The sequence below is a fragment of the Notolabrus celidotus genome, chromosome 2 (genome assembly GCF_009762535.1).
Source record: "Notolabrus celidotus isolate fNotCel1 chromosome 2, fNotCel1.pri, whole genome shotgun sequence".
NCBI classification, from domain to species: Eukaryota; Metazoa; Chordata; class Actinopteri; order Labriformes; family Labridae; genus Notolabrus; species Notolabrus celidotus.
The window spans coordinates 7,546,538-7,570,172 of NC_048273.1; the positions used below are offsets into that span (position 1 = coordinate 7,546,538).

Sequence of the window (23,635 nt, forward strand, 5' to 3'; positions counted from 1 at the left end):
CAATTAGCTTACCAAGACGACTGTCCCTCTTGTATCCAAAGCGACGTACATATGAGAACAAGAACAACACAAGCAAAGATCTAGACATGAGGAAACAAGATCAGTAGGAGTAACAAAGTGCTCCAAGTCCATTTGGGTGCAGGTACTGCCAAGCAGTGTAAAGGCAATGCACAAAAGTACATAAGGATTTATTTATTTTTGGTAAAATAAGGAACATCTACAGTGAAGCAACCAAACCATTTAAGACCTTCCATTATCATCATCAACAATTAACACCACCACAATAATGACCAAAGTACCAAGTGCTGGGTCACTCCAGAGCTGAACACAGATTCCAGAGTAGAGCAGGACAGTGTGAGTCAACTGTAGACATGATCTGCCCCTGGGGACAACAGTGGAGAACAGTCTAGATAAGTGCATAGTGTTTCCTAAAGAGCTTGGTCTTTAGCTGTTTTAGAATTCATTGAATTGTTAATCCAGTTTGAAATGAACAGAAGTTAACATTAAGGCTAAAACCTGTTGAAGTCTGATGATCCATCCTTCTTTCATGCTCCTGCAACAGAAAAGGTCTTAAAGATCCAAGTCCAGTAAAAGATTGAATCCAAACGCATTACATCCTTAAAGATGCACAGCTTGCTTCAAATCTATAAAGACCTCTATAATGCTCTTGTTCAATCTGTCTGTGATCTATCGTGCCATGTATGAGCAGAGTTTGCATCTTTCATTCTAAGGTCAACAACCTCAGAGTAAATGCTCCTTGTGATGCAAGTTTAGGCCCTTTATTAGTGACCCAGATCATTTGGCTCAGCGGGAACCAGCACTTTCGGCTCCAATGGCTCCTCATAGTACGGTTTGCTCTAACAAGAGTCGTTCACAACCAAAACATAGACTACTCCCCTAAGCATCTACTGTTACAGCTTCTGCAGTGAAGCTGAAAATGACGTTAAAGAAAGAGGAATGAAGAGAATTCAACTAAGCAGATCTGCACAGTCATTAGAATCAGGAAGAAAAGTGGATGTGCAAAAACTCTACAAGACTTTACACCTCAGCATAGTTCCTATTTCTTCTGATTTGATGTTTTTTCTTGTAGAAGTTGCAACACTAACAGTTAAAAGTAAGACTTTTTCCAATCAAAGCAGAGAAAGTTTTTCTCTGACCACCACTGTGAGGCTAAAACAGCCTTTCATCAACATGTTTAAAAAGCATGCCGTCACATCCATCCTCATTAGAGATAAAAACAAGGTTAAAAAATGTCTTAATATCCAAAATGTCATCAGTTCCTATCACCATGCAACGTGTTCCATTTCAGCCTCCCTGTCATGTGGTCTGTGGTCCAAACGCACAAACTCCAAAAGCATCCATCTTTAATCGCGTACATTAACAGTGCGCCGCTGCTCTTTCAGCCCAATGACATTTGTTCTGCTCGACAGTGACTTCATCTGGCTCTGCTGTTTGTAACTGTTCAGCCCATTCTTCAGAGCGCTGTGAGCAAAGACAGATCTGAGGCCATTAAGATCCAAACATCAGTGGGTTTAATCAGCAGCACACAACATAATTATACCTGCCTGTGTGTACAGAGAGACGTCGTCCTGGGCAGGCGGAGCGCTCCATTATCAGCACGCCGAAAAACAGAGCGCCGAGCTCTGGACAGCGTTAGAGAACGATCTTTGAAATGAGCGGTGCTGACAGGCCGCCACTGTCACAGCAGAGCTGTAAGAACCAATGATGGAAGGGGATGATGAAACACTCATTCAGTCTCATTCATCACAACACGCACACACACACACACACACACATCCAGATGTTCACAGAGAGGGTCGATGCAGAACTTCAACAAGTCCAAAAGTAATGCAGAAATAAATGCAGTCCCAGCCCAGGGAGTGACCTCATGATGCCCAGAGAGACCTACCTTCTCCTTCTCCACCCTGAGCCCCGACTCACTTTAACAGGAGTCTCTGTAGCCTTAAACCTGGACTGTATTCTGACATATTTAGGCTGTAAATCACTAAAAGGCGCCCAAAGATTTTTTCAAACGGCTCCAGTCGCTCACTTCCGCCTGCAGCAGAGAGGGGAGGCGGTAATGGCTGCCATGTGATCAAAGTATCAGTTAAAAGTGTATTTTTTAAGCCAGTAGCTACACGATTAAAACCACTTTGATCAGAGACTGCTGATTCAGTGTTTACATGAACGTTAAATAAAGTGATCTGATCAAGACGTGTGTGTGCATGTATCGAGTGAGGAGGCTGTGCACCAGATTTCACTCTCCTTCTCCTTCGCTCCTCTGACTTTTGATGTCTGTAGACTTTTTTTTTTTTACTGTTTTGACTATCAGGACGTTCAACAATCACAAGTTCTCTGTCAGCTGCAGACACGTTTTATTAGCTACCGCAATGTTTCTATTAGAGCCAGTGGCGGTTCTAGACCAATTTACTAAGGGGGCCAGGCTGGGGCCAAGGATGTTGTCAGAGGGACACATTCAACCGGCTGAGAACAAACTGGCAAAACATCAGTGCATCCCTTTATACTAGACATATATACTACTGTGTACTAGATCAAAATGCAGACTGACAGCAGCTGTTTGGCTGTTTACACTCAACATGAGTCCCTTAGCGCTCTAAGGGACTGGAACCAAGTGCCACATGCATGTGTTCCACCTGTAACATCGGTGCCATACCAAAGCTTTTTTTTATTGTAAAATATTTGTTTGGTGTGGAGGGGGGGCCACAGGGGGGTTCAGGTTCAGTTCTACAGGGGCACTGGCCCCTGTTGGCCCCTCCCCAGAACCGCCACTGATTAGAATAAAATAAAATACTTTATTCTAGATTAAATAAAAATACTTGATTTAATACCAGATGAATGTGGTTTGTTTTTATGAACTTATAAGCAAATAAATAAATCAAAAAAACAATTAGCTGCCTCACAGCTAGAAGGTTCCTGGTTCAAATCCCCGGCCGGGCAGGTGCCTTTCTGTGTGGAGTTTGCATTTTCTTCTTGTGCATGCGTGGGTTCTCTCCGGGTACTCCGGCTTCCTCCCACAGTCCAAAAACATGCTCACCAGGTTGACTGGTCACTCTAAATTGCCCGTAGGTGTGAGTGTGGATGTGAATGGTTGTCTGTCTCTCTGTGTTAGCCCTGTGATAGGTTGGCGACCTGTCCAGGGTGTACCCTGCCTGCCTTCCGCCCGAAGCCAGCTGGGATAGGCTCCAGCCCCCAAGATAATGGATGGATGGATGAATCTTTAAGTCCACTTTCTGCCTTTAAATCAAGCCCCCCTCTCTTCTTCTACAACACTGTGTCCAGCCCCCTGACTTCTCTCTGACACCCGCATAGAGAGGAGGAGGAGAGAGTACAGATGGAGCGGGCTGAAAAGTTTGAGAACCCCTGGTCTAATCTAATCTAAGAGGCTCAGATTTCTCTTCAGTGTGTGTGACAACATTAAAGAAATAATCCCACAGAAAAAAACTTTCTGATGTATGAATCATCATTTGTCTTAGCAATCACACAGCATTCTTTGCAGCAACAAAGAGCCACACTCCACTGACAAAAATGCCACTTTTACCTCACAGGTCTCAGGACTTGATGGTCGAAAGCTGCCTCCATTGGTAAGTTTGGTTCTAAGACAATATTTGTGTAACGCGCAATGACACAAAAAACTACCTGCAGCTGCTGTGGTCTGCAAAGCGGTGTCTGGTGCCCTGATGGAAACTGGCATGAGTGCTTTTTCTGGTTTCAAATAAAGCATCTTCTCTTCAACAGAAAAACTCTATCTCTGTAGGGCTCCAGTCTGTAATGTTGTGGGAGAGTTGTCATGACAGTGTAATCCGTCAGTAGCAACAACATGCACATTCAGAGGGCAACTCTGATTGGCCACCAAGGATTTGGTTGAGTCCAGTGCTGGCTGAAGCAAGCTTCTGGATGAGCTCCAAATTGTATAAACCTGTTTGTCATTTAGAGCCCATACATTTTTTTTAAAAAAGCACTAAATTAGAAGAAACAAGACTCTCCTTTAACATTTCCATGTTTAAGCAATTAAAACAACGTTCCCTTGAATGTTCTCGTTGCAGCACAGTGATTTATATTTTTTTATTCAGGCATTATGAATCATGAAATAACCTGCAAATGTGGGAATTACCTCATTTTAAATGGGTAGGGAGTGTCACAACTATGAGACACATGGAGGAGACGGGACCGTTCTCTGTGGACGACGCGTGCGGTTCACGTGGAGGTTAAACAGAAAAGCAGAAAGCTCCAGATTGAATCATAACGACAGTGAGACACCTGGCACGGGGTCAGCATCCCTTTCTCTGGACCTACTCCTATTCACTGCGCTCATTTCATACCACTGAAAAATGCAATTACATGCTCACAATGAGGGACTAATAGAGTTCTCCTATTCTTTTATAACAGGGCTTTCTTACAGTATACATTTTGACACGCACAGGAGGGAGGCACAGGTGTTAATAATAACCTCAACAATAGTTCTTTTTTTTTTTTCATTCAGGTGTCTGAGTGAGCAAGGACGGAGCAGTCAGCACAAAACCAAGACCCTGAAACGAAGCAGTTTACTGGACTTCAGCCAACATGACTGTTAGAAGAAACACCTGTGTTCTCCTCAATGTGTCACGGGAGTCTCTGTGCAAAAAGACTCAAGTGCATCGGTTGATTTGGTTATCACTGCTTTCATAACCTCAGTATATATTTAAAGGTGACATATTACGCTTTTTTCATCAACATGTATTGGTCTGAGAGGTCCCCAAAACATGTCTTTAAAGTTTATGCTCAAAAAAACACTTTGAAATCAGATTTTGGCATGCCTGAAAAACTCTCTTCTTCAGCCCTCCGCAGAACGGTCTGTTTTCCCTCTGACCACGCACCCTCAGGAAGTGGGTGTGGCCTCGGCTCTCCAGCACGTTGATCTAATGTTTACATGTTGGCTGCATAGACACGGCTGCTCACAGACCCACGTCACTTCAACCCTCTGAATCTGATACAGAATCTGATCCTGATGGAGAGGCGCCTGCAGCAGGACCTTTCTGAACGATTGGTCACAGATTTAGTGTTTCTTGTTGTTTTATCTGTCAGCATGTCGACGTGTGTCTTGGTACACAGCGATGAACATGTAGCTATGTGGCTATGCTAACTAGCGCTAGCACTTTTCCATGAAAAATAAAAATCATCCACTAGATCTTCAAATCTGCAGACGTGGGGAGTAAAACCGACCTTTGTGTTTATTAAGACAGCCTACAACTAGCATGCCTCCCTCCTAAGCTCCTTGTTAGCACACATGTGTGCAGGGAATGAAAAACGGAGGAGGAGTTGAGTTGTATTTTATACAGTCTATGGGCTGAACAAGCTCCGAGCTCTGACTTCCCTTACAGACCGGATGGCGTTGTGACGTATGAAAAACACTGAAAACTGAAACGGCTCGTTTCATCACACATTTACAGAAAGGTAGAGAAATCAGAACAGGGGCAGAATGGATGTTTTTCATGTTCGGGGGGTTTGTAGACATACCAGGGACACATATTTCAGGTAGAGAACCATTAAAAAGTCGATTTTGCATGATATGTCACCTTTAATCATATCTGCAACCACGAATCATGATAGGAATCGAATCATTGTTAAAAACGAATCGTTACAATCCTAATCAGTTTGGATTCTTCTGTAAAATCAGGGTTGTGCAAATTAAGCAATTCATTTAAAACTGAGACAGATTCGAGAGAAAGAACTTCAAAATGAGGACACAAGAAAAGAGGGAAACTTACTCGAGTGTGTGTGCGGATGTGCATCTTCAGGCCGTCGTTCTTGCTGAAGGCTTTGTCACAGTAGGGGCACTGGTACGGGCGCTCACCTGGGGAACGAAAGCAGAGTGTGTGTCAGAAAACATATTTTAGGATATATTAACAATAATAATTTTATATGTAGAGCACTTTTCAAAAACCAAGTTACAAAGTGCTTCACATGGGCAGCAAAATAAAACAGGCAATTCATAAAAACACAGAAATCAAGATAAAGAAATAAAACATATTTTAAAATATATTTCTTAAGACGGTTAAAAGTAAATTAAATTAAATTCAGATAAAAGAAGGCTCTGCGATAAAAGTATGTGTTCAGAAGAGATTTAAAAGAGCTCACTGACTCAGCAGACCTGATCTCCTCGGGCAGATGGTTCCAGAGTGTCGGACCCCTCACTGCGAACACCCTGTCCCCTCTTGTTTTCATTTTTGTTTTTGGGATGCACAATAAACCTCTGCCCGAGGACCTCAATGAACACGTTGGTTCGTAAGGCACTAAAAGGTCTGCTATATAACTATAGAGTAAGTCTCTGTAGAGCTTTAAAAGTAATCAGTGAAATCTTAAAATCAATTCTAAAACATACAGGGAGCCAGTTCAAGGAAGCTAAAACCGGAGTCTTATTTTTTGGTTCTCTTCTGGTTTGACTCTCCGTCAGGATCAGATTCTGGATCAGATTCAGAGGGTTGAAGTAACGAGGGTCTGTGAGCAGCCGTGTATATTCAGCCAACATGTAAACATTAGATCAACGTGCTGGAGAGCCGAGGCCACATCCACTTCCTGAGGGGGCGTGGTCAGAGAGCTCATTCTCATTTAAAGGCACAGACACAGAAAACAGCCTGTTCTGAGCAGGGTTGAAAAAGAGGGGTTTACAGGCAGACCAAAAATCTGATTTCAAAGTGTTTTTTTGAGCATAAACTTTAAAGACATGTTTTGGGGACCTCTTAGACCAATATATGTTGATGAAAAAGAGCAGAATATGTCACCTTTAATCAAACTACGTGTTTGACTTCAAGACCAACTTGAAAAGAGAGCCTCAGAGTCAGAGGAATACCGACATTAACGTAACACTGCTGTGCTGCAGAGAGCGATGTCTCGTCTTACAGAAAGTTTAAGCGCTGCCGCCTCTGTCCCGTGTTCTTCCTGACCTGCTTTGACCGAGCTACTGCTCGACCAGATATCCTCCTTTCAGCCCCTTTCATTCGGTATGCACGCTGAATTTCCACTGCACAGCAAAAGCTTACGTTGGCTTCACTTCATGGCTCGCTATCTGAGCTCCGACTGGCCAACAGTTTAGGAGCACATCAGAGGCGATGTGGCTTATCCAAACTGGATCAAAAGGAGTCCAAGCAAACTCGAACAGATCCTATCTGAGCTCCCTGCGATGACGACAAAGAGAAAGTGACGGGCTGTCAGTCAAACAGGCTGCTGACACATGGATCTGTTTACCGCCTGCTGATCCACGAGCCAGATAAGAGCACTAATCTAAAGACGGGATATGAGGTAACCTAAAGAACCACACTGAAATTACAGAGAGAGAAATACAGTAGAAAACTGATGAGGGTTTAATCTTTTATTTCAAATGTGTACCCTTTCAAATATTAATGGAAATATGGACCCACAGCTACACGTGTGCTCACTCCTCCAGTTCAGCGATCTAATTTCTCATCTGCTTCACATAAACGTAATCTGTCTTTGGTGACTAATTGTCGAACAGGCAGACGAGCAGTTTTATTGATGGGGGAGATGCTCTGTCCCTTTAAGTAATAAGGTTAATTAGCTGTGTTTCCCTGGGATTCAAAACGCAAAGATGCTTATTAAATCAGAAAATCCATCTAGGGAACCTCTGAGAGAGGAATATTATCCCACTGCTATAAACACAGCTGTGCAGAAGGAAGCGTTCTCCTCTGGTCCTTACAGTGATTAAAAGGCATCTCTGAGTACGAGTTCATGAAGAGTTAACACGCAAACACAAATGTTGAAGGGCGGTTTATCTCTGCAGGAACAAAAGAACATCTGCAGAACGTGTGGGGATTAAACATTAACATATCTCATCTGAAGATTGCAGCAGTTTTAACACTTGATCAGACTAACCATGTAAACCTGTGAATCCCCCGGTTTTCAAATTCAAACTTTAAAGATAAGAAAACACTCAAAATGAGCAGAATGTATTCAACATGGCTAAACGACTGAATCAAATTGGTTTGCAGAGTGTGGCTACCCTTAGCAGAGCTAGCTCCACCAGCCTTCAGTCGTCCTTGCAGGTTAGCATCCTCATGCCTGTGCTGGTTCCTCATGTCTCTGGTGGAGTGCTTATATGTCAGTTCAACCAGACGCAGCCTACATACAACTTTATCTCCATTTACTAGATCAACACACTGACAAACCACGGCGTGCTGTGAGACGACATCTGTCACCTGTGCTTGTTTACATCCGGATAGTAGAGCATTATAGCATTATGGCAGCAGGCACAAACCTGAGCTGCAGCCCCGGCTAGTGGTGACTCAGACAACAAGTTACCAGCATTTCAGTCCAAAAGTAATGAAAATGTGCAGCGCTAATGTTTCGATGGATGGCAGTCGAGCTGAAAAATATAAATGAAACCCAAAGGAAGAAGTTTAGGGCAGTTTATTATCTGAGGGGCGCAGTGTTCCCTTGGTCACTACCTGCAGCAGGTGTGCTTTATGAACCAGCTCTCCTCACCTCCATGCATCTGTCTCATCTTCATTGAGGATTTTTACCCCCCGGTGTGCGTTAGTAACAAAGACACAACCGGGGGACATCTGTTTACTATTTGACGTTGTTGCCGCCATTACCGTAAAAAGCTCCACATCTAGAGCTTGATTTAATCCAGTTTGGTGATACACCAGACACATTTAGTAAGTTTTGATCAACTCCTTGTTGAAAGATGCAGATGCATTTCGGAGTGCCGTGAACGGACTGTTTGTCCAGTGCCTCGGTCGCTGCGAGGTGCATTCAGGGACCGTCGTAAAAGTGCAATACAGCCCTTATATTGTGTTTATGGCATTTTAATTTAAATCAAGAGAATCAAATATCTTCATAGTGGTCACATCAAGAATGTTTCCTTTTTACTTTTTAGCAGTTACAGGCTAAATCATTTAACTTCAAATATTACACAAAAGTGTTAAAAGAGTGAAATATTGACTTTTTGAACACTTGGTAACCCTGATACTGATATCTAATCAACTACATGAATTATTTTAAAGAGAGGAAATGTTTTGGCAAAAATCAAAGACTAAAACTAGACTAAAATGTTTTGAGTAGGGGTGAGCCCGCCTAAGGATTTGCTTAGTTGAAACTGATTCATCAGATTTTGCCCATAGTCGACGAATAGTGGAATGTTTGTTGTTTTTCCTTATTGACCCAAAGTCTGCATGATGGTGACCGCATGACAATATTACACATAACCATTTACAATTAAGAGACTCATAGCTTAAAGTAAAAGGGACAACAGAATATTATAAATATAAAACTTAGATTTTTTAAATCTATATAACACGCAAAAACAACGAGGTGATGAAGGAGAGAAAACTCAAATAAGGCCACCATCCGTTAAACATGGAACAACGCGGCATTATAGAATAAGGAATCAGGAGATATTTAAACAGTGTTCACACACGGAGAGCAGCGCTGCAGAGGGTAGTTTGTCCAACTTAAGGCTAAACATTTTTATAATGTTCAAAATCAAACCTGAACCAGCTAAAGGGTTTTTAAATCTCTTAACAGAACCTTTTAAAAAAGTCTTTCATCACGTCTTTGTCCGCTTGAGTCTTTTCAAACTGTACGCGAGGAAAAGCATCTTGTGTACGGGCAGAAGTGCACTCCTTGCTTTGTTGACTGTAAATCCTGTCTTTGTGAATATCCTCTCTGATGGTGTGGAGGTGGATGGGATGCTATGGATTGTTTTTGAGGCTTCGGACAGCTTTGGGTATTCCTGCTCGTCCTTTTGGCCCCGTACAGTTTTTGTGTGGTCCGGTAATCCTTGATCTCACAGCCCTCTTCATGAAGCTGCTCCTCATCTTCTTTACTATTTTTTAGGATCAACTGATGTTTTATTTTCTGACATTTTGAGCTGCCATGAACGTAGAAAGATTTAAAGGCCAGCTGAGGTACGTCTGCTCCACAGGTCCCCGCTAAATGGGAGAGTCCACCTTTAATTACCAGGGGAGATTTAATTACCACTTTAAGGAGATTTAACACTTCAAGAGCTGTTCTCAGAATTACATTAAATAAGTCTATATTTTTATAAAAATAGGATATATGAGACACTATTTTTAAGGGAAACAGGAAAATAATGTAAAATTAGACATTGAGCACCCCCATGGTTTGAATGGAATGATCCATGTTTCATATGCAAATATTCGACTATGAGATTGGCAGTCGACTGAGGCTCGTTAGAACGAATCGTCCAATATTCGACTATTTGGGGTCACCCCTAGTTTTGAGTTTCCGCCGACTAAAACTAAACTAAGACTAAAAAGGGCTGAAGAGACTAAAATGTGACTAAAACTAACAGGTATTTTCGTCTAAAGACTAAGACTAAGACTAAATCTAAAATAGCTGCCAAAATTAACACTGATGCTACTGTTACCTGAGTGGTCGGTTTGTTGGATGACTTGGTGTCTCTTGATTGGTGAGTTTGGTTCACAACATGAGTAGCAATGAACAAAAACATGAACTTGTCAAGGCAGCCATGGATAAACTGAGATCATTTTGTATTTTTTGTCCCATGAGGAGGTTTTTTAGAGACCAAAGTCTCAACAGTTTCATGGCTACATACAGTCTCAGTTTTAAATGATAGCATCACATCTCTTAAAGAAGTTCAAAACCGTTTTATTAACTGTTAAAAAACAAGAGTAAGCTGATGCACCGAGACTCTGACCTTCCAGATACTTCTCATTCCAGCTTTTGATTGTCAAAGGGATTCAATGGTTATATTTAATGCATTCATATCCCACAAATCCAGAGTCTTTAACTGAGAAGCTGGGACAGCTGTCATATAGCAGATGTACACGTCGGGGTCTAAACCCACCAGAACCCCCCAGAGGGGTTCAGAGGAGCCCGAGGAGGAGACACAAAGTCATAAAACGTTGAACCTCACATTGGTGCAGAAAGGGTTAACGTGACATATGTGGACTGATTACACAAAGTGAAACATGTGCAGAGGGCAGCTCGACATTCTGTCCCCACGTCTGTGCGATCGCAGCCTGTAGGAGGCCTTTTGTTGACAAACAGGAAAATCTGAATCCCAGATGTGTTTTTAGAAAGAGGAGAGCAAATCCTATGTCTTGTGTAGCATGTGTGGTATCGGGTTAAGGCCCCGCGCTGGCCTTGGGGAGTCCTGGGGAAGGCATTAGTGTGCTAATAGCACCGGTGCACAGAGTGCCAGTGTACTTCTGCGGCTTGGATCACATCCCTCCCAGGAGCCGGCTATTGTCGGGTAATACACCGCACAGACCACCACGCCCTGCTAACACATAAGTGCACACCAATTCACCTACTTAACCTGTGCGCTCTCTGGGTCCGGACATGTGCGCCTCAGCTGGAAAAGAGACACAGCGATGGTATTTGATATTCCAAGAGAGGCCGTTCATAAATACAGCCACTTATCGACTCAAAACGACATTTAAGTCAGGAATTCTTGGCGTTTGCAAATCCTCATCCTGCTCAGAGTTAAATAAGAGAAACTCAATCCTTTAGTGGGACAGGAAATAAACAAACGCTACTTGGAGAGTTAAGAAGTAACTTTCTGGCAGCATTGCTCCGTGTTATCCATGCGAAGGGGCTCGGTGTCTGTTCTGCTGAGTGTTACTGTAACTGGAAACCCTCCACTTATTCTCCAGATTGAGCCAGATTGTTTGGGGATTATGAGGGGTGGCTGCAGCTCTGAGCCGGGGCTTTATGTGTGAGGAGATGGTAACTGATTTAGCATGTGCTGAAACAGAACACCATCTCTTTGACCCTGGGTGTCTCCCCCGGCCCCTGCTGTGGCCCTCACACTCCTTGTCTGCTAATCGATCCGTTTGGCACCCCTTGTGTGTGTCGTAGGTGTGTGTGTGTGTGCGTACGGCTGTGTGTCTGGTTAGCAGATGGCCGGCTTTGTCATATCTGCCTGCTGCACAGCGTTCGTGTTATGGAGAAAGCTTTGTAGCTTCGGGGCTCCGGTCTGAAAGACATTAGCTCTGTCCGTCAGAAATTAATTCACCACTTCCTCCGGTTCAGCCAGACAGTGGCCCTGTACTGTCCTCCTCTCTGCCCTGCGTCACATACCGACAGGGGCCGCAGAGGTAACGTGATATCAGCGTGTTGGAGATGATAAGGGATCGCCTTTGATGAGCCGTCTGAACGGCCAACAACTTTTACACTTGACCTTTCCATTATAGCCGAGGTCTCTGAGGACTCCTATACTTCCGCAAACATTTCTCTTGAACTTGCCCTCATGAGGGAAACTGTAGCAGACACACTGATACCTCACATGCTGCTGATCGAAACTCTCAACACCTATCTCAAACATCTATACCATCTCGATTAAAGGCCAGCCCCTGTATCTTAAAACCTGGGTCCTACATTTCTGCAGTTTGGGGTCTGAATGTAGTGGCTGAATAGACTAACTGACCTGAATGGTCTTCATTAGAAGCTTAAATACAGAACAAATGCAACTGTGTAAATGTGCTGCCAGTGGAAAATCACACTGCAGAAGTCAAAACAACTGCATAAACAGCAAACAAACTATGAAAATCTAAACGTACACAGACACAGAAGACACAAGGAAAAGAAAACAATGCAATTGGTGACATGACAAAGGAAGTGCCGCAGGACTCTGGGGGTGCACGGTTAAAGCAAAGAAGCAGACCATTTCTCCAAATGAAGATCATTTGGGCAGAGACCATGGGTACAAGAATTAGGCAGTAGGGCTGTCGATTACTCACCCACACCCTGCTCCAGAGCCCACATCACACCCATCCTTCAGCACCTCCACTGGCTCCCCTTTCAGCACCGAATCCACTTCAAGATCCTGCTCATCACCTACAAAGCCCTCAATAACCTCGCCCCCTCTTACCTGACCGACCTCCTCAAACACCACTCCCCATCCTGCCGCCTCAGATCATCAGATGCCAACCTCCTGTCCCCTATCACCAAGTCCAAGCACCGCACCTTGGGGGACAGAGCCTTTGCCATCGCCGCCCCCACTCTCTGGAACTCTCTCCCTCCACACATCCATAACTCTGACTCTCTCCTCTCATTCAAAAACAACCTCAAGACCTACCTCTGTCCCTGTTTTGTTTTGTATTATTATTGTGTTTTATTTTATTTTTTTCTTTAGTTTTCACCTTATGTAAAGCGACTTTGAGTACTAAGAAAAGCGCTATATAAATTTTATGAATTATTATTAGGGCCCGAGCACCGCTGGTGGCGAAGGCCCTATTGTAACCCTAAGGGTTATTATTATAGGAGATTGCAGTTTTGGACCCCTGAACGTTAATGAAAGCGCAAGTATTTTTGCACACTCATCGGGTCTGGTGAAAATTGCAAGTTATTATAGGTCTTGCAAAAAAATTCTCAGTAGCGCCCCCTAGAGGTAAAAATAACACCCTACGCATCAAGTTTTTTGAGCTACATGCATGAAAAATCTTACACATATTTATGGCATCAGGACGCACCAAAAAGTCAGTGGCACCCATATTCAAAACTCAACAGGAAGAGAGCCAATTAGCTTTGAACATGAATAAATGGGCCAAAATGGGTCCGTGCAAGGGTGCATACTTTTGCTCATTTCTCCTAGAGCTTTTCTCCGATTCAGTCCAAACTAGGCACATTCTATAGTAAACCCATTGACGATTAATACAAAGTAAAGGCATTCCGTTCAGACGAAAGATGTGGGCATGTCAGACTTTGGGGCGGGGCATCAAAAAAAAACGTCGGAAAATAGATTTTTGTGACTTTAAAATGCACGTAATCTCATCTCATCCAACACACTCGTCAGGCCTGGGGAAAATTGCGAAATTTTATGGGTTTCGCAAAAAAAGTCGAAAAAATTTGCTCACTAGCGCCCCCTACAGTTTTCCAAAACCCCTCCCCGTAGTGGTTATTTTGAGCTACATGCTTCAAAAATTTTTCCGCATATTCATGGCATCAGGACGCACAAAAAAGCCTCTTGCACCCATATCCCAAACTCAACAGGAAGAGCGCCACCTAGCTTTGAACATGAAAAACGGGGCCAAAATAAGGGTGCATACTTTCGTTATCTTCTCCGAAGGCATTTTTCCGATCCATTCCAAACCAAGACCAAATTATAGTAGACACCTTGACAATTAAAAATTATAAAATGAATTTTGTTCAGACTAAAATTGTGGGTGTGACAGCCGTCGAGGCGGGTCATCAAACGCACATACAGCTTTAAATGTGAAGAATGACGCCCAAATAAGGGTGCATACTTTTGAGAGCTCCTCCAAGAGTTTTTCTCTGATTCAGTCCAAACAAGGCTCATTCTATAGCAGACATATTGATGATTCAATTATTGTTAAAGGAATTCTGTTCAGACTAAAACTGTGGGCATGGCACACTGTCAAGTTTGGAGGGTTTCTTGCCAATCTGCCAAAAACTTTGAACATATGCGCCACCTAAGCCAGTACATACTCTCAGATCTTGCTTTCGCATCGTGTGGTGGCAAATATCAGGCGGCAGTTTACATGTCGCAGCGGCTTGCGTAGGCGGTGGCTGCAGGTGTGCCAGGGCCCGTTCATCGCCGCTTGCGGCTTTAATTATTATCGTTATTGAGACTGAATCCTAAAACCAAGTAATCCCCAGTGACACCCTCAAAGCATTTGAGCCTGACATTGGAAAAAAACAGCACTTCTAATGAATGTACTTTTATCAAAGGTATTTAATCCAAAGGCTTACAATGCAGCCATCACAGCCTGTCTCACAGCAGACAGCTGAGGCAATCAAGTGGAGTGTTTCCAAATCTGTTTGGGTCTATTCGTCATTTACACCCCCAAATATTTAGAGAATAAGACCCAGGTTTGAGAACAATGGAAGACCTCTTAAAGAATCTGCATCGAATACAAGCTTAAGACGCATTAGTGAGAAGGTATTTATCAGAGAGACAGGCGATCAGTTACTACACCATGTTTTTATGTACAAGATCGTATCCATGACCACAGCGACAACAAACAAATCATCTGTACGTAAATAGGTTCAGTGATTCCAGAGTTCTTCCAGATGTCCATCTGAGGGCAGTTGTCGTGTCGTGAGATCAGCTAATGTTGCAATGTGCAGCTCTTTGAATCGTCTAAATATGGCTGTGTATAATTACGGTAACAAATGACACCCCCATGCAGACAATAAGCTTCCTCCGTACACTGCCAGGAGTGTACGTAAGAGCCGGTTAAAAATCTGTGTTTCTCTTTTATATGCACTGACAGAAAAATACTGTTAGTGATGTCTTTTACATATAAGCTGTTGTCCCCCTGTTAAATCCATACAAACACAAGAGCTCTGAGCCTCTCTTCTTGTACGTCTCAGAAATTTTATGTAAAACAACTGAAAAGATGTCTGTCATGGCTTTACCTTTACTTGTCATGTCTCAACACAGAGATCGACTCCTTACTGATAGAGTTCAAGGTGCGTTTTCTCACCTGTACAAAACCTGACAATGACATCACACCAATAACAATTATTTATTGTCAGCCAAAGTGATGCCAGGGACAACCTGATCATACATGTCACATAAATCTATCCACTCATAGTAGTCTGTCTCATTCCCCTCTCTGCCTGTTGACACTGTGGTAAAAACGTCAGTGTGGTCTCAGGCTGGTCTTGAGGGTGGGAACATAATGACAGTTAGCAGGCGCAGATGTGAGAACATCTCTGAGCTGCTGATCTCTACAAAGTCACAGAAACCAGAAGAGGTAGAGATAACAGCAACAATGTTCAAAAATGAGACATTTGACTTATTTATGTTTAAAGGTCACATATTATGCAAAATCTACTTTTTAATGGTTCTCTACCTGAAATATGTGTCCCTGGCATGTCTACAAACCCCCCTAAAATGAAAAAAATCCATCCTGCCCCTGTTTTGATTTCTCCACCTTTCTGTAAATGTGTTTCCGTGTTTTTTTTTTACGTCACAACGCCATCCGGTCTGTAACGGAAGTCAAAGCTCGGAGCTTGTTCGGCCCTCAACTCCGCCTCCATGTGCGCTAACAAGGAGCTTAGGAGGGAGCCATGCTAGTTGTAGGCTGTCTTAATAAACACAAAGGTCTGTTTTACTCCCCACGTCTGCAGATTTGAAGATCTAGTGGGTGATTTTTATTTATCATGGAAAAGTGCTAGCGCTAGTTAGCATAGCCACATATCTACATGTTCGTAGCTGTGTACCAAGACACACGTCGACATACTGACAAATAAAACAACAAGAAACACAAAATCTGTGACCAATGGTTCAGAAGGTCCTGCTGCAGGCGCCTCTCCGTCAGGATCAGATTCTGGATCAGATTCAGAGGGTTGAAGTAACGCGGGTCTGTGAGCAGCCATGTCTATTCAGCCAACATGTAAACATTAGATCAACGTGCTGGAGAGCCGAGGCCACATCCACTTCCTGAGGGGGCGTGGTCAGAGAGCTCATTCTCATTTAAAGGCACAGACACAGAAAACAGCCTGTTCTGAGCAGGGCTGAAAAAGAGGGGTTTACAGGTGTTACAGGTCCCGGGCATGGTGACCATAATAACAAAAAGAACGGATCTATAGAATAAAAGCAAAGTCTCAGAGCAAGAAGAACAGAAGCACTCGTATCTTTCTCCAGATTCTGTCCTTTAATTTCTTTAACCTATTTAAATTTCACATTCAGTGCATTTCCTTGTCCTGTTAATATAAACTCTAAAAAACCTAAATAAGTTCCCTTTGTCACAATAGGCATGTTTAAATACTCAAAACTGTTGCCTGAGACACTTTTAAGGGGACTTACAAACTTGACTTACAAATCACATATGGCACCTTTAATCTTTCATTGACTTCAATGAACATAGTGCAAAACTCAGGATTACTCATCCATTAGATCAACGTGCTGGAGAGCCGAGGCCACATCCACTTCCTGAGGGGGCGTGGTCAGAGAGCTCATTCTCATTTAAAGGCACAGACACAGAAAACAGCCTGTTCTGAGCAGGGCTGAAAAAGAGGGGTTTACAGGCAGACCAAAATCTGACTTCGAAGTGTTTTTTTGAGCAATAAACTTTAAAGACATGTTTTGGGGACCTCTTAGAGCAATATATTTTGAAGAAAAAGAGCATAATATGTCACCTTTAAAGGTGAGTCAATGTCAAAGAGAAGAAGGAGAGCTGAATGAGGACAGAAATGTCAACATCAATATTCCTGCAGAAGTCCAGCTCACCTCGGTTAACTTTACTTTCAATGGAGTTGTTCACTTTAATGTGAATTATGACAAATAAGCAGGGATCAGGACACAAATGATGCCACATAAATGAGTACATGGATACAATGATACAGTGTGGCACATAGCTGCAGTTTGGGGAAAGAAGCCCACACTTGAGTTCATTGTTTGAATTATTTTCTGTTTTCTACTTTTCCTCTCTAATTAACACAATCTCCATGTTTTGGTCTTCATATATTTGGGATTAGTACGAGTTAAAGGATTTTCTGGGCACTTTTGTCTAAGTCCCAATATTGTTAAGAATTTAAATTAAAGGAAGGGGTTAAAACAAATTATATAGACACTTTAAAAGTCAGTCAAAATTACAGACAGTGTGTAGATTTATGGCTCTGAAGGCATGTGACTCCTCCGGATCTGTGTCAAAAGAGGATTTTTAAAGTGTTTCAGAGACTGAGAAGATGCTCTTTGTTCTGCTTAAAAAATAAGAGCCTGGTTTATTTTTTTAAAAGTCAGTTTTTAGAGTGATTTCTGTTTATCTTTATTTTATTTTTCATTCCTAAGGGGACCATGTTAAACAACATCAAACATACATTTTGCCATGTGATGCATTGATACAAGATCAGCTATTAGCAGCCCGTAGCATGTTGATGCCAAACGATGCTAAACGATGCTAGGCCCGATGTTCCCTGTGAGCTGAGGAGAAGGAGGCGGGGACGACGTGCTGGTACTGAGGTGCAAGCTAGAAGGGACGACATGGACCTGTCCTTCCACCCACCGTTATGGGGAATGTAAGATCTATCTAAGATAAGGTGGACGAGCTAACCCAGCACCAGAGTAGCATCATGCTAACAGAGCTAACACCGGACACGAACGCCACATTGGAAGGATTTCACCTGCTGTGGGCGGACAGGATACAGGAGAGCAAGACTGAACTAACTGGTGAAGAAGGCCAGCTCAGTCCTGGACCCTGTGGAGGAGGTGGCTGACAGGGGAATTATGGCCAAGCTGTCGTCTCTGATGGACATTTTTTTTCTATATATATTCTTGTTAAATTCTTGTACTGTACACCTTCTTGTTTGCTGCTGTAACCCCATGAATTTCCCCGTTGTGGGACGAATAAAGGAGTACCTTATCTTATCTTATCTTATCTTATTGTGCCACAGTCTGGGAAAACTAGCATGAATTTGAATGTAGCATGTCTTCAGGACTCCGTCTAACCCCTCCCCTCCTCCCTCAGAGCTCCTCCAAAACGAGCCCCCCCCCGCTCACATGCACGCGCGCCGCTGACTTGCGACCATATGATGGTGACAGATTCAAAACCGGTCCTCACAATAAAATTATCATAGTGAAAGTTAAAAACACAAACAAACATGGCTGCTGTTAGTACTCACAACTGTCATGCTAGCATTATCCAGTTGTACTGGTGACACGATATCAGGAGAAAAGTTATAACACATATATAATACTGTAACAGCTCTACTGTTTGTTAAACGTGTTCAGTGTAGATGTTCTTAATTCCTACAGTGTTGACGGTCAGTGAAGGCATCAGGAGAGGTGTAGAGTGTGTGAGCTGGAGAGAGGAGAGACAAGAGGAGAAGTTCTTCATTCATTCAAACATTGATTGTCGCTTTGTTGGTTGGCGTGATCACAGCCGACAGTGACCGGTTATTAAAGATCAACATGTTCACGAATCGGCTCGTCATCCCTACAGCGTCTGGACGGACGCTACAATACATATACATTTTCTGTAGGACTTACTGAACGTCATTCATTCTTCTGCTTGTCAGAGCCCCTGTGGTGAGAGCTTTTTAGACTCTGATCCGGACTACAGTCCTGAGCAAAGCACCTCATCTGGTCAGAGGGGACGGGCCCGAGGTCGAGCGAGAGGGGCAGTCAGTAGAGGCAGGGGAAGCAGAGGCAGGAGACGGGGACTCGGAGTGCACGCCGGGGAAATGTACGCGCAGGAGGCGGGCAGAACAGCAGGATGGGATTTGAATGGTTTAAAATTTTGGCAACCAAAAAAGGCTGATTGGTTGGTGTTTTCCCAGGTTTACTCCGGCTGTAGATAGCAGCCTTTCTTCGCTCTTTTTTAAGAACACATTATGTATTGATTGCCATCAGGACATAAAGATCATTTTAACCAGTATAACAAAAAGTGTATCTAAATCTGATTACCAACCCCAGCTTTAAGGCAGTCCCTTGGCTGGTCACAATCAAAATGTCACCTTGTTTTAAAACAGGGATAAAACTCAAGAACAGCATCTTTTATAAATTATAGCAAATAAAACATCAGTTAAATAAAAATCCTGATCCTAAAACCAACACTAACAGGTAAGATGACCAAATTAACAAAGTTTGAGGAATGCAATTAAATAAGAAAGGCAAGACGCTCCTCTTCTCAAACCCTGTGTGCGGTTTGAAGCCGCAGAATGAGATCTCAGACACGACGTCATCGTGCTGTGCCCGCTGGAGTCATGTTATAAGGGTTAAAACGCCACAGCAATTCGTTGTAACACAGCTCATGGCTTCACACTAATCCCCGTGCCCAAACATGACATGTCGTATGATGTCAGTGTGACACCGAGGCTCTGCGCTCTGTCACATCTCCCCGGGCACAAATAATCTTCATGAACCCACTCGCGTTATTTACCACATCATGGCACACATGGTGGGAAAATCTCCTCTCACTGCGCTGTGATGTGGAGACGCACACATTTACAACACGAGACGGCCAAGAAGAATTAAAGATGACAGAAACATCCATCATGCCTCCTGAGTTCACCAACGTCTTCGACGTCCACGTCCAACTTTTTGACAGCTCTCATTTTGTGGTGATCTCATGCAGGCCGCTCTGAAGACGCCTGCCTCTGTGGCATGATGTTCTGACTCAATAACACTGTATGAAAATTAAAGCCAAACACACACTACATGTCCTGCCAGCTTCTTCACACTCTCAAGTTGATGTTTAAAGGTCTTCATCTTTCTCTCACGCTCAGATGCAGCACCTCGCTCCCTTGTGTTTGACGGTAAAGTGATACAGGGAAAGAAGTCTCAGAGGACTTCTCACAAAGTCCTCTGTGTTTAGCAGGTAAATAATCAATGCTGACTTTTTCCTGTGAAGCAGGAAGACAAACAAGACGAAGCTTTCCTGTCGACGCTGAGGACAAGCTGTGGATTTAAAGGTCTGTACCTCAGCTGGTCGCCGTCTTTAAGAGGCTTCTGACAGACAAACCAGCCGTCTTTAAAGTGTTACTTACATCAACAGTGTCATTTTACGATGCTGACTAAAAATTCCACATGTATCACACAATCTTCACACCCACAAATTGTGTACCCATGAACTCCTAACAGTTTGAGAACAAGATGTCAGGACTGTCGCCCAGGGAGCTTATTTTTGCCCCGCACACACAAAAACACAACAAACAAAAAAAAGCTCTTTCTATAGAATGAGGGGACAGATTTACAGCCAGTCAGGGTCAAGGGTCATCCGGCTGGATGCTTTCTTGGAGTGGTCTTTTCTCTCTTTCCTCCTTTCTTTCTTTGAGGTGTCCCCTCGGCTCCCACCCCTCCCCCAGCATTCCTCTCTTTTGTTTATTCTACATAAATACAATCAGAGCGGGCCCACACGGGCATACATTCTCTCTTTCTGCTGGTTTGTCCTTCACACATACACACATGTACGGAGACACACAAACACACAGCTCACACACACACTGACACAAAGGACGCTGTTGACAGAGTGTGGTAGGCTTGTAAAGGGACCACCGTCCGACCACAATGCAAACACACACACACATATTTTGACACAATTTAAACTGATCAACTACTGACGGACACTTTATATCTTTCATTTATTTAAGGTATGAAAAAATAAAATCAACAGCTGATAGGAAGCTGACTGAGGCGAGAGTTAAACTCTGGTTCTTTAAGTAACTGATTCAGGATCCATGCAGGCTGCTAATGATGACAGAGCTCCAACTGTGTTTCACACAAAGGTCACAAAAACACAACAATTAAGCATGATTGGTGTCTTTCAAAAACAACTAATCTTCAGGAGTAGGTCTGATAATTTATGTGTTTTCAGTACGTGCTCAATTTTTAAATATTTGCAGTTTGTACGACTTTTATCTGCAAGAGATTTTGGATCTTATCCTGTAATTGTTTGATTTAGCAGCCAAAAAAAGGCTGTAATGATTGCACTGTAATTATTTGAGGTGGATCCACATGATGAAAGTATATCCATTTAAAGTGTTTGTGTTTGAAATGATAGGCTCAGATTGTTATTACAAAGACTGCTACAGGGACTAATCTTCAGTTAGAGCTGCAGTGAGAAACTTTGTCTATTTTCACCTGTATGAGGCGTTTTTTCGACCGGAGGAACTTTACCCCTGAACTACGTGTGATTCGACCGGTGGACCCAGGGTCTAAATTTAGTTCAGGGGTAGATAATCTCCCCCCTAAAAAGCCCCTGCTAGGGGAGTAGTACTTTTCAAAGGTCCCGGGGCTTTTGGGGGGCAGGGCCTGCAATGCTGAACGGGTCTGATTGGTAGATTAACCGCAGTGTGTTTATTCCGCCCATCGTCCACAATAACATCACACACATCTGTGATTCACTTGATTTCTCTTTCTTTCATTTGTTCTATATTTACTGTATGTGTGTGTACTTTTCAAAAGAGGAAGCTGTGATTCTCTTGATTTAGCAGCTTGTAACAGTAGTCTTCTCTCAGCCCACCGTGAATGCGTCTCTCCCGGTGTTACGGTTTTAAAAGTTCCCCTGTAAACTGGAGACCTTCAGCTGAATGTAACAGTGTTTGTGGAGTTTACACAGCTGTTGAAACACAGAGGGAGTTTTAAGATTCAATATCCTCATCAGATAAGTATTTAATGATCGTCTGAAGACGTTTATGAGGGATGCATCCGCCTGAAAGTCTCCAGTTAACAGGGTTGCAGTTTAAACCAAAACACCGGCGATCTCTGCCACGGCTTTTTGAGTTCAAAAGGATTTTAAAGTCGTGTTGAAACGTCTTCGCTACTCGCGCTTATCTCCTCTCACGTGTTGATTCAGTGAATCCATCTGTGATGAAATATAACACCATCTAAAACAGCGCCAGCTGAGTCTCTTCATGCTAACAGGCTAACTGTTGTGATACCTGCCGGTCCTTCTTCTGTGGTGGCATCTGTGATGAATGGCCTTTGTCTTTGTTTTACTGCCCTCTACTGGTCTGGCGGTGTAGTGCATTTACTTTTAATTTCCTTCATACGACACTGGCCTGATTTGCACAATCTACCGGGACTTCGACCCCGCGGTCGAAACGCAGACAACAATGGGGGGCACAGAACCTTTTAGTTCAGGGTAAAGTAGTTCTGGGGGCTGAAAGACCCTGGAACCCTTGGTCGAAATGCATCTATGGATACCACAGCTGAAGAGAGACAAGAAATACGGGGGTGAAAAGAGTGTGGGAAGACATGCAGCAAATGGTCGGGACCAGGAGTCGCTGTGACTACAGTCTCTTCTTCACAGCACGTGCTTAAGGCGTTTTTCAACCAGAGGAACTTAACCCCGGAACTACGTGCGATTCGACCGGTGGACCCAGGGTCTAAATTTAGTTCAGGGGTAGATAATCCCCCCCCCCCTAAAAAGCCCCTGCTAGGGGGGGTAGTACTTTTCAAAGGTCCAGGGACTTTCAGGGGGCAGGGCCTGCAATGCTGAACGTGTCTGATTCACTTGATTTCTCTTTCTTTCATTAGTTTTTATTTGTTTTATCTTTTTTGTATGTGTGTGTACTTTTCAAAAGAAGAAGCTGTGATTCTCTTGATTTAGCAGCTTGTAACAGTAGTCTTCTCTCAGCCCACCGTGAATGCGTCTCTCCCGGTGTTACGGTTTTAAAATTGACCCTGTAAACTGGAGACCTTCAGCTGAACGTCACAGTGATTTGTACCCTTGCAGGGGATTTTGCAATGCCATAGCTGCTTGGAGCACTTTTAAAAAGCAAGGACTTTATTGCCAAGCATAACGGTATTTCTACTTGCTGATGAATGGTAAAAATGTATGATGAGAGCACTCCTGACTGAAACTAACAAATCTGCAACTCCTCAGATCTGCTTAACTCTCTGTTCGTGTCCATGAGTCTGTTGGCTTCAAAGAGCGCAATGTCTCTGCTGCTTTATTGTAATAAAAATCATCTTGCTCTTCTCCAAGTTTTGTCTCTGTAGGCATCCTTTCTGTCATGTTTTCAGGCACTTAAAGTTACACTTGAGAAATTTAGTGAACACATTTGAGCTCTACAGATTTCCTGCCAAAGAACAGTCCAAAACTTTGTGAAAAGGCCGATCATAAAGACCAGAAATATCTTTAAAAAATGACACGGTCCAGGTTTCAAAACACTAGATTTCCATTTAAGGGCCTTTTAGTGCCTGACGCCAGAGAGCAAG

General features: G+C 43.2%; 1 protein-coding gene across 2 annotated transcripts in view; it reads right to left on the reverse strand.

Moving 5' to 3' along the window:
- Nucleotides 1-23,635, reverse strand: part of prdm5 (PR domain containing 5) — an 80,758-nt gene that overhangs the window by 15,162 nt on the left and 41,961 nt on the right. For both annotated transcript variants that reach the window (XM_034701931.1, XM_034701923.1), the window contains exon 14: nucleotides 5,766-5,851. In XM_034701931.1, the coding sequence (XP_034557822.1) occupies nucleotides 5,766-5,851 (86 nt within the window). The remainder of the gene's footprint in view (nucleotides 1-5,765; nucleotides 5,852-23,635) is intronic.